This window comes from Oryzias melastigma, linkage group LG1 (assembly GCF_002922805.2).
Source record: "Oryzias melastigma strain HK-1 linkage group LG1, ASM292280v2, whole genome shotgun sequence".
Taxonomy (NCBI): Eukaryota; Metazoa; Chordata; class Actinopteri; order Beloniformes; family Adrianichthyidae; genus Oryzias; species Oryzias melastigma.
The window spans coordinates 6,912,695-6,924,805 of NC_050512.1; the positions used below are offsets into that span (position 1 = coordinate 6,912,695).

Below are 12,111 nucleotides of genomic sequence, written 5' to 3' on the forward strand. Positions count from 1 at the left end.
TAATATCTGATCTCCTCACAGGTTCTTCTGCCAGATGATGATCTAACTCCACAACTCATGCAGGTCAGGAGTGTGTAGACTCTCTGCTCTCCATGCGGAGGACATGAAGCGTCTGCAGGCCCAGAATCTTCTGATGAACCCCAAACAGCAGCTGCAACAAGCTGTAAAATATATTCTGTTGTTGTTGAGTTAATGTTGCTCCACAGATTTGGTCACTTTCAAAGTCATGTCCTCAATGCTTCTTCAACTTTCACCGTTCAAATAGGAAATAAACACTGCAGCATCTTAGATAAAAGCAGAACAATATAAATATCTTTTTAATAGCAGCCAGCATGTGTGAAGAACATTTTAGATTCTCATCTGAATCAAGTTTAGAATTGATAAGCTTCGGTTAGACACTACAAACGCAGGAACGATGTCTTTAGAAAAGGGAGGAGAAGCCTTCCTAACAGAGGAAGAGAAGCTTCCCTCGTGGACACTGCTGAGGTCGCTCTTGAACGCCGCTCAACACGCTAGATGAGGTCATTAATACTGTGCAATGATAACATCTGATTATGCCTAAAACTGACAACAAAAAAGACATGCCAAGACACCTTGTTGAGGCACTTCGAGCCCCCCCCCCCATCTGCACGAGCGACACTACAGCATGGAGTCCGGTATGAGGTCAAAGGATGCAAAGAAAGAGGCGGAGACACCACCCTGCCTGCATGTGGACGCCGTTTCCGTAACAAATATATATACAGTACAGGCATACAAATATATTTGTCAATTTATAATACAGTCAATTATTTTATTTATAATCATCTCTTAAATAAGCTCTGATTCATTGCACTTTGTTAAAAATAATTAATAATCTGATTTCTCTTAAAGGCAATAGTGTGATTCTTTAAAGGTGAAAATGAGCCTGATTTTGGATAATAGTAAAAATAATAAATTCTGTAATATACACACTGAATGTCCTCAGAAGAACAGCTTGATCTTCGTCTCCACTGATGTGGCATCTCGCATGCTCTGGTTTATGTCTTTATGCAAACATATATACACACACTTTTATAAAATAAATAAATACAGAAAAACATTCTCGGTTCGCGGTCGACTGTGTATTTCGGGTTTTACAGGTTGGTTTGGTTCCGAGCCTCCTCGACAGACAGACAGACCAGTCACGTGAGGTGTTTGGGAGGGGGGGGACCAGTTCCTTTGGCCTGAGGAAAAAGCACCGCGAGCGTTGGGGTGCGCGGTCTGCGCACTCGGGCGTCCTCTGGTCCACTTCACCGCCATCAGAGAGCCAGGCTGTCCCTCCCTGCAGAGGACCTGCAGCACAGCAGGGGTTCTGGCTTGGTTCAGGTGGGGGTCTTGGGGGCGACAGAGCACCCACCCCTTCTTGGGGGGTGCACCGGCCGGAGTGCGACCCTGACTCCGCCCCGTGCGTCCTCATCTCCGTCCTCGTGTCCGTGAGTCGAGGTGGAGGCCTCGGCTCTCCCCCGGGCTCAGCTGCGGGACTAGACGGGTCCATCGTTGTGGGCGCTGTGATTGCTTCTGCTCAGGCCCACGCAGTTCTGGTTGAGCAGGTGGGAAGTTTCGTTGGCCACAGCGATGGCGGGGGTGGTGCTGGACATGGTAGTTACCATAACTGGAGTCTCCACGCCATCATGGAGCTCAGTTAGAGTCAGCTCAATCTTTGTGAACTCGCTGTCCGTTGACTGTGGAGTCTTGTCCATCCGTGACGCCATGACGGCGTTCTGGTACTGTTGACGTGTGACCTAAGAAACAGGAAGGAGAATGATGGTTAAATGTTGATCCCGCTGAATGACTGTTGGGTTACGCTACACCAGGTAATCCGTGGAGTCCAGTTGGTTTGTCAGAAGTTCCCGACTCCAGCAGGTTTAAAGGGAAACCAAACCCTGAATCGACTTTTTTGGGGGGGGTTTGACCTCCATAAATGGGGCTGTCTGTTGATCATTGCAAATTTTTGATAAATTAAAATAGAATTGTTTAATTCTTGAAAATATAGTCAAAACCTGTCTGTGTGCTGCCCCCTACAGATTGAATTTCAAAATTCAACTGTCGAACAGTTGAATTTTGTGATTGGTCAAACCATGTAAGTTTCAGAAATACCACATCATGATCTGCTGCTCCAGTAATGGTAACAGTCCCGTTCCCCAGCCCCACCCCCTCACATTTCGGCTGTGGGTGGAGTCAGCCTCCAACTTCCCTGTTTGGTTACCCTTTAAGTTCACTAGACTCTGGTGCTGTGTGGATCTGTTGCTCTCTAAAGCTATGACATCAGTTATCTGATACCAAACAACACTGTGCTCCAACAACATGGGTAAATATAAAAGTCCTTTGACAGTGGATCTCCAACCCCCCGTCCACAGACCGGCACCTGTCCGTGGGTCACATGGCACTGGGTCGCAGACAGAAAAAAATAAAGAAATACGCTAACTTAGATTATTTCCATTTAGTATATTTCTGATCCTGAGGAAAGTTTTATTTCAAAAGACTTCTTGATTCTGTTCACAATATCTGTCTCGGTCACGTGACTTAAATAAAGGGTAACCAAACAGGGAAGTTGGAGGCTGGCTCCACCCACAGCCAAAATGTGAAAATCCAGTCAGAGGGGTGGGGCTTGGGGGCAGGACTGTTATCATTACTGGAGCTGCAGGTCATGACGAGACTTCTGAAACGTACATGGTTTGATGAAATTCAACTGTAATACCTTGTTACAACCTGTAGGGGGCAGCACACAGACAGTTTTTGACTATATTTGCAAGAATTAAACAAGCTTTTTTAATTTATCAAAAAAATGTCAATGACCAACAGACAGCACTTTTAAAGCCACATTCATAGAAGTCAACAGACAAAAAAAATCGATTTGGGGTTTAGTTACCCTTTAAAGCAGCTAACTAGCATGTCAAACTAGATTACTAAGCTAGTAGCTCAAAGCTAACAAAAACCAAACAATAAAATAAAACGTATTTGGAAAGTTTCTTCAGGGAGAAACTGAAGAAGAGACTTCAACTTCAAAGAACAATAAAGCTGCTATTTACAGACTAAAGTGGGAGTTTTCCTCGACATTTGGAGTTATCGAGACAGTTCTCATGTGGTAGAATCGTCTCTGTCTAATACACCGTGACAGTCTTGAACTTTTCCAATATGCAGATAATAAAGTTACTGATACAGTGGATTTATGTTTATATTATATTCAGAAAATAGCAGTTTGTGTCATTTTTTTGCTTTATTTATCCATCAAACCTTAAACGTCGGACGTCCTTCAAGCTAGCCTCCAGTTGTTAGCCTCCACTTTGACATTAAAGGGAAAATTATCACCACACATTTTAAACCAGTCACAAAAATTCAATAAAAAAAAGTTGCTGATTTGTGGAAATTTGGAAACGAAACATTTGAGAATTTTCCTACATTAAGGGGGAATCACGCCAGCATCCGTTCAGAAACTTTAGCAGAGAAAATGTTCCTTTGTGTTGTTAAAAAACCCAATTTATGAGGATTTATGTATGGACTAAATATGATCAATCTGTTTGCCCTGAGAAGATAATTGGAGTCTAAATTACAAGAGAGGCGGGGCATGTAGTGTTTCTTTCATGGATTTTTTTTTCAAATCAGAAACGACTTCTCCAAATCAGCAACTTTGTTTCATGAATCTTCATCAACTGCATAAAAAAATCTACTGATATTTTTAGACTTTTTTTAAACAATATTTCTTGAAGTAGCATTATATTTTGAAAATGGATTTTCAGAAACCAAAAGCTTAAAAATGCCAACTTGGGCCCTGTTTGTGAAAATATTGTCCAGTTTAAACCGGTTCTGGTCTGAAAAAGGTTGGGGACCACTGGCCTATTAGGCTCATAATTATGCTCTCCCACTGTACACGCCTTAGATTGTTTATTAAAAATTAAATTAAAATGATTTTGTCTTACATGAAAAATACTTCAAATGCAATGCATTGTGGTTTATATTGACCAATCTAGTGAGCATTGATGCACACTGTTCTTTTGAAGAGACTTCACGAGAATTTCTAAGGCACTTGATTTTGGAATTGTAGTTTGGGACAGCTCTACTACTATATAGTCCACTAAACAGTGAGTAGTGAAGGAATTTGGACATTCCAGTGCACCAAGGAAAAATGTTTAGGCCAAGAAAGATAGAGATTATTCTGTTAAGTAATTTAGATTTATATATTAATTCAGTTTTCTACCCATTCTTGAAGATTGTGGATGATGCTGGTGTGCGTGCTGAGAGGAACTGGTCATTCTACGACAGTGAGAACAGAGAGCTGAGAAGTTCAGCTTTTGATCTTTTGCCATGCTGTGCAGGAACCACCAGATGTCGCTCATTCACAGAGCATAGAGTGCGTACAGGGGTCTAGACCTGGACCAGAGGGTTAGGGTACAGAGCAGAGCACTGCTCAGTAGGAAAGTGTCAAAGCTTTGGATCAGACATGAGCAGCTATTAGAAACCACTGAGGAGACATGAAGAGATCCTTTTGGCTGGTTTATAGGAGATATAATGAGAAGGCCTGCAGCTGCATTTAGATCACCTGCAGAGGCTTCAGTGTGCAGGCTGGTAGCCCATAAGAAGAACATAATACTAATCAAGCTGAGAGATGACAAGCGTCTGAACAAGAAGCTGAGAAGCACAAACTGTGAGATCAGATCTGATCTTCTGACTGTTGTACAGAGAAAATCTACTAGAACAAATGTTTCCTTTGACGCTCAGATTCTTAGTTATCTTTGTGGAGACTATTGTTAAAGATGTTGAAATGATGGTGAAGTTGTGCTGAACAAAGAGTCCAGCTGGACGGTAAAACCTTCTGTCCTGGTGATGTTCTGCTGAGGATGTTTTTTTTTCAACCAAGTGGAGATGTCAGAGAGACAAGAAGAGACACGAGCTTGTATCAAGAGTGGAAAAGTCTTGCAGTAAGAGTAGAGCAGCAGAGAAGAAAGGAACATAACACATTCTCATCCCCAACTCGTCACATATTGAGGTCTGACGTTTTTGACGTCCTGGCTGTTTGTAAAATCAAGGGTCCGCAACCCTCGGGACGAGGTACCAGATGCACACTGGTCCTCGGGACGCGTCCAGTAAGGGTATACTAACCTAGCACTGGTACCCTAACCTTAACACGGTACTGGTTGACGTCTGGTACCGCGACTGGTACTGGTTGACGTCTGGTACCGCGACTGGTCCAGTGTTGGGTTAGGTTAACCCTTTAACTGTCTGCTCAACCAAATGGTGAGGCAAAATAGGTTTTAAAAAATATTGATCGTGTGTATTATTCCCCAAAGTACGGAGGCCCTAAAGGGACATAGAAGTAAAAAAAAAGTTTAGGTAAAAAAACATTTTTTTCCCAAAAATTGAAGAGAAAATATTTTTTTCTGGTTACTAAGTGGTGTGTTTTTTTTCCTATTAAGGTAGCAGGAAAAAAAACGTTTTTGATTATGTATTTATTTATTTTTTGGGGGTAGTTAAAGGATTATGGTACTGGTACCGGGTTTGGGTACTGGTGCGCTACACGTCATGGTACTGGAGGGGTTATAGTTCGCGGCCAGGAGTTTGCGGCTTGGAGGTTGGGGACCCACCCAGATTGGGTCCTTAGACAAGACCCTTGACGCTGCTGCCTAACTGGGTCCCTGTGCCCCTCAAGTACAGGGTTGTGTCAGGAAGGGCATCCGGCGTAAAAACTCTGCCAAATCACTGATGCGAAACAGTGGGTGCTGTTATGCTGTGGCGACCCCGAAATGGATAAGCTGAAAGGTGAAGAAGAAGGAAAAAGACTGAGATGTTTTGGCTCGGTGGGCTTGTCCAGGTAGAGTTGATGTCTTTGCTAAGATGTGTGACGGTCCAGGAAAGAAGCCAAGTAATCTAAGCTAGTTGAAAACAGCTGAAATTGTGTCCTTGGTGAAGTCTAACACATGGGGTAGGATAGAAAAACAGAGGACAGGGTTCTGCAAGAACCAGATTTAGGAAGTTACACAACCACCAAAACCAACCACAGACACATGGTAACAATCACATAACAACTGTGTTCATCATGAAAGTTATATCCTTCCTGAGTGAGAACAATGGAAAAAACTGAGGATACTGAGGTCTATTCTGCTACAACACAACAAATATATTTTAAAAGTTCCTTATTCTTCATCTGGTTTGCCAAATTCAAATGCTTTTCCTGATCTAAAACAGAAAAAGTTCAGTCTTTTTCCACCTGAACCTTTGGTTGTGACTGTTTTAGATGAAAAATGTTAGCATGATTTCACTGCATGACCGTATGTCCAAACATGAGTTAGCATGTCTCAGCAGAGCTTGGTTTCTCCAGTGGAAAGTCATACGAACAGACGAAGACGGAACTGAAAGGATGAGGAGGAGGAGCACCGAGTGAGTCCAGAACCTGTGCTTGGGTCTGAGCTCACCTTTATGTACTGCAGGTCTGAGCTCGCTCGGACAGAATAATCAGGGATGTAGATGTGAAGGAAGGAGTTGAGCTGGTTGTTGCTACTGCCCAGAGTCGGCGTGATGGCGTCGATACGGTCGCTCCTGTTCAGAGAGTCCGAGTGGTTCAGTCCGAACGGTCGAGGAGGAGACTTGTTCTCTGAAAAAAAGAGAGGTGGATCATAGTGAACACAGAGTCCAGTCAAGGCTGGTTATGTGATCAGAGAGAGAGACGTCTCCAGTCATGCAGATGTTAATAAAGACTCCTTCAGGTGTTAAACATCATCCGGTCGTACCAAGTCAACGGAAAACTTCCATCTCACAAATGTTCATTTCACAGAAAATAAGCCAAATAAAAGGGGAGTGTGGTTCATACTCCACAGCCAGTCACTTGTTCCTGAGGAAGGTCTTCCATTTGTTGACCCCTACATTTATGTCAACACAAAAATAATAATAATAATTGGATTTTTGATTGGCCCAAAACTACAGGAGAGTGTCCTGCTCCTCCACCTACATCAGGAAGATGGACTCTTCTGAACTTTCTCCTGACACTCATATGGGATCTAGACCAGGGGTGGGGAAACTTTTTGACTCATGGGTCACAAAGGGTTCGAAAATTTGACAGAGGGGCCAGACCAGGAGAAGATGTATGGAGTATTTTGGTAATCCACTTTATAGGAGAAAAAAATAACATGAAATTTGGGCCAAAGTCCACTAAAACTTTGATTAAAACTGAATATTTTGGAGTTTTTATTTCAAAATCTGTGGCTTTTGATTTCATTTTCTAGTGCCAGTTGCACCGACGGGTTGAAAAACCACAAATTTAGAGAAATGGAGAATTTGAGTGACTGTCAGAAATCACACAGGAACGTCAGAAAAACAACAAATCTTCCAACACCACATCAATGCAGAATAACTATCTGCTCCTAAAAGGTCAATTTATTTGTAGAGCGACATCGATGGGGAGACACTCCAACTGCAGGGAAAATAAAACGATAACAAGGATTATCAGTGCAGTTTATCCCAGCGTGGCGGGCCAGATTAAATGGTTTAACGGGCTGCATAAGTCTGTATCTCCTCTAGTTATTGTTCTGTTCTGTCCATCCGGTCCTTTACCTGAGAAAGTTTGAAAATCAGTAGACCCCCTTTATTCTAACAGAAGACTTCCTGTTTTTTGATCCAATGAAACCCTGAGGTGTTTCAGTTGAATTGGGCTCTGCAAAAAAAACTGAGTGAACGAGAGATGCTTCTGCCCAAGGAGACTCCTGAAACACCGTGGGAGGTGTCTGGGGTGAGCACTGCAGTTGGCTGGGAGTCTAAAACAACCTAAAACAAAAACATCTGTGTACTTTAAATCAGTTTTTTGGCAAAAGTTGTCACTAAAAAGCAGAAATTGTGTCATAGCATGCATGATGCATGAACTCGTGCGGGAAAGACATCATGAAGGAAGATTGAAGGAAGCGTGCACAAGAGTGTGCACGAGATGGATGTTCAGTTTCCTCATCACAGCTATGAGAGGGTAATAATAAGGCTGTCATGTGAATCATTTTTTGTACAATTCATTAATCGCGACCTGTAATTAAATAATCAAATTAATACATTTTAATTGCAATATTTTTAACGCATTAATAGCTATAAAAAGCCAAATTTTTAGGTATTTTATCTTTTGTTTGTGACATTGTGGTGCCGTAAATGATCAAAATAAAACTAAAAAGGGGGCTCTGTTAATTTTTTTTAATCTTGACCAAATAACAAAATAAAAGACACAACAAAAACCCATCAGGTCCAGGGGTCTCTAATTTCAAAAAAATATTGAAGACGAACTCCTTATTATTACCATAATCCAAATGTTGATATACTTTATTCCACAGTTTACCACAACAGCAAGACAGTAGTAAAAACATTAGGGTGATTTTATAGTTTCCTTTCACTTATTTGGGTGAATTTGATCATTTTAAAGAGTGGAATAAAGCAGGAAAATAGAGAAGGTAATCTAAGAAAAAAGAAATGAAACACAGCAGAGGAATTTAACTATTTATACTTGTTATTTTTTTAAAACAAAGTTTTGCCTTAACATCTGGACAGAAACGAGTGCTAAAGGGTGAGCTTCCCCTCTAAAATGATGCTTTTTACTTTAATGACGATCGCCTTTCTCAAACAGGAGCCAAGTGAAGCTCTACAAATTATTGAATATTAATTATTATTTTAAATGACCGTGAGCTGGATAAATATGGAGCTAAAATGTGGCCCATAGTATTTGAAACCCAAATTATACAAATTGAAGAAAATATTGGCGTTTGGCCAAAAAAAGGTAAAATGTCCCACACTTTTTGCAATTCTAAAATAAACGTAATCATTTTCAGCTTCGAATGTTCCCTTTTTTGGGGGTTTCAAAACTCAAAATTTCAATTTCAAAACCTTTTTTTTCAGTTTTAAATCTTTATTTCTCTTTCAACTTTTTTTTCATTTTCAAATTTGATCATTTCAGTTTCAAAACTTCTGGCCCAGTTGTGGCGCATTGGGGCGGGGCTAACAAGAAGGACCAATCAAAATCGATGAGGGTGGTAACCTCAGTCCTGGTGCATCCACTGACTCTGAGAACTGTGATATTTACAGTCAGTAAATGTCTGTTTAGTCTGTACTACCATAGTCTGAAGTTGTCCCAAGACGGGTTTAAAAAGCAGAGTTTTATTGCGTATAAACCGTGCGTCCAAAACGGTGTTCTAGTCCGTTCAAAGTGCCATCTCGTTCAGTTACATACAGGCATCAAAAACGTCCTGATGCTTGAATAAAATGGGTAAAACATGTTTTGAAATATATTGTTCATGTATTTCTTCATTTTGGGATAACTTGTCAGCAAAACTCTTATTTTCTAAAATAGATGCTGCATTGACTGACACTTTGACCCCTTGTTATTAGGTCACTTTTTTGACCCACAGATTAGATCATTAACTGTTTTCCAGATTGAACCTATGTTTGAAATCCAGTCAAAGTAAGTGAACCCCCCAGGGAGGATGTTCACTTCTTTAAGAGTTTTGCTGTAAAATCTCATTTCTTACGGCAGGTAAGGAGTGGAGAGTTTCCTCTGATGTCGGTGCCATTCTTTTTTTTTTTGTATTTTTTCATTAAAGTCAGATTATGTTTTCCACTTCTTAAAGGTGGTGAAAATCGCCCACAACAAAGTGGAAACAGCTTGGCCAACGCTAAAGCTGCTACGTAGGCTGGAATGTATGTAATCCCACGTCGGAATACGTGTGTGTGAGGAGACAGAGGGCCAAAGACCCGGCATGTGAACTTTTGTGGATTAGTACTCCATTTCTCTGGAGGAGGGGGGGTCAAGTCAAAAACATGGCTGTGTGGTGAACGAGCGGTAAACATGTTTCTAAACGTGAAGAGCATGGCGAGGTAAATGTGGGTCAAGACGGAAAGAGAGGGCGAGTGTTCCAGCGCATTTCCACAAGCGTGTTTGTGTTTAATGCAGGGGGGGGCACTCAGCAGACATGCGCCTGTGCATGTGAACGTATGCATCCGTCTGTGCCTTTGCATGTGTGCACAGCGCCGTCCGGCAGGGGGCTGTAGCTGCAGGTCTTGTTTATGTAGTCGGAGGGTTAAAGGTTAGGGGCGAAGGGGGCGGAGCCTGGTTCCACTCTGGGGCCTCCAGTCTGCAACACCATTCAGCCACTTGACTAATGTCTCAGGAGACGAGGCTGGTGGGTCTCCATTTGGATCGGTTTCTCTTTCACCCATGCGGACGGACTTCAGCTATGTGTTGCATTCAGGGACACATTCACATGCAGGAAGTTTAAGTACTACTACATTACATCAGATCACAGAGGTTAGAGACGGTGGGTTAAACGGTGCAGAAAGACGGTAAGTTTGTGTGTAAGTGAAGACAAAAAGAAAAACCACTGTACCTGGAGATCCCGCTAATGACTCTGCTCTACTGACCGCAAACGTGCGGGACAGGGACAAAGGCACTTGGGGAGGAGAGTGACGACACAGGAGGAGGAGGAGAAAGAGGAAGAGCAGAGTCTGTTAAAGTGCAATCAAAGCAATCACACAAATCATCAAGCTGGATCCAGTCTGGAAGAGAAGTTTGAGTTGAGAGAGGTCCAGCAGTCAGAGGACAGGAGGCTCTGCTGCTCGACCAGCAGGGGGCTCTCAGGTCCCACCACCCGAGTGAAGCAGAGCTGAAGAAGAACTTGGAGGACAGCAGTTTATGAATGGGCCGAGGAGCTCTGCTGTTTGTGATAACCTGCTCTCACTTCAGCAAATCAAGGATTTATATCATCAGAGTTTGAAGACAAATTCTGCATAAGTTGAGATGCTTTTTTTTCTAAATAAAATAAAAAGTCAAAATTTTATTTTCAAAATTGTGAACCTGAAAGTGAACAATTGGACAGGAGCATGATCACCATGGTTACAAACGTCTGAACATGGACGTTCTGAGTTTCTGGAGGTTTTGGTGAGGATTTGGTTTGGTGTTCCCACCTGACTAAGGTTTGTGGTTTCTGTTTCCTCAGTTCAGACTTTTTATGTTACAGAAACATAAAAACAGGCCCAAAAAGGGTCTTGAGCCCTGTCCCTTCCAAACAGATTTCTCCAGTTTCTCTGCTCTATACATGACAGTGTTTTTAAGCCTTTGATCTTGAGGAACGTTGTTTCCAGGAGGTTCCATAATTCCTTTACTTTTACACCTCATCAGGTTACAGACCAGAACCCGCCTGGTTTCACATGAGTCTGTGTTAGGAAGTTCTGGCAGCTGAATTAATTTAGATTTTCCTGCTTTTCCTGTCACTTGCTGCTTCTGTTCAGCTGAGGTGTCACACATTCAAAATGAGCTCATTTAAATGAAAAAAGTCTCATGCAAATGTACAAGTTTACATTGCATGACATTGTTAAGACTCCTTTGGAATGAGGATTTCTGGATTGTTTTGTAAGATTCCCTTGATTCCTTAAGTCTTTCAAGGGAAAATGATGCTGTTGAATCAAGCATCTTAGATTTGATAGTTTTTTTTTTTAAAATATGAACAAGATTTAGATGAAGTTTTGTGCTGGAAAGGCTTTTCAACCCACTATTAGTGATTTTGAAAGCTGCCACCCTTCTGTTGCTTTAACATCTTCAACATAGATCAAATTCTCCAGTGAGAGACCAGTGCAGGTCTCTCTCCCCTAAAACCTGCTGCTTCTGTGATGGAAATATAACAGTTTGGATCAGAGAAGCTCACGTGTTGCAGCTGAGAAGCTCCTGTTGGTAAAGGAGAGTTTAAACAGGGAGACAATGAGAAGAGAAGGGAAAAGATGGCTCCTGGGATAGAAGAAGTCAAGAGGATCTGGTGGCAGCAGGCAAGATGGCGGCTGGAAATCATTAGCTAGAAGGAGAAATTCCACTAGATGTTTGAGTTGAAGCTCCTTTAATTAAAACTTTTTTAGTTCAGGATTAGCTTAACATGTGTTAAAAGAGGTTAAACGCTTTATTAAAGTTTATTGAAAAAAGAGATCAGATTTGTAAAACTGAGCTTTAGCTTCACACCAGTGTTTACGTTTGACCGCAGTTAGCTGCACTAACGCCTTACGTGATCAACGTGAATCAGCTCTGACGCGGAGAAAAGTGGCTTTGGACCGATATAAAATTACACATATATGTATATATATATATATATATAT

At 41.7% G+C, this 12,111-nt stretch overlaps 1 protein-coding gene across 2 annotated transcripts in view; it reads right to left on the bottom strand.

The window, feature by feature from the left end:
* Window positions 1–285: 285 nt before the first annotated feature.
* cnnm2b (cyclin and CBS domain divalent metal cation transport mediator 2b) overlaps window positions 286–12,111 on the bottom strand; it is a 57,662-nt gene continuing 45,836 nt past the window's right edge. The window contains exons 6-8 of one of the 2 annotated variants that reach the window (XM_024259507.2): window positions 10,359–10,421; window positions 6,426–6,604; window positions 286–1,760 (exon numbers count right to left, since the gene is read on the bottom strand). In XM_024259507.2, the coding sequence (XP_024115275.1) occupies window positions 1,500–1,760; window positions 6,426–6,604; window positions 10,359–10,421 (503 nt within the window). In that variant the 3' untranslated portion in view covers window positions 286–1,499. The remainder of the gene's footprint in view (window positions 1,761–6,425; window positions 6,605–10,358; window positions 10,422–12,111) is intronic. The other variant, XM_024259508.2, reaches the window with a different exon arrangement.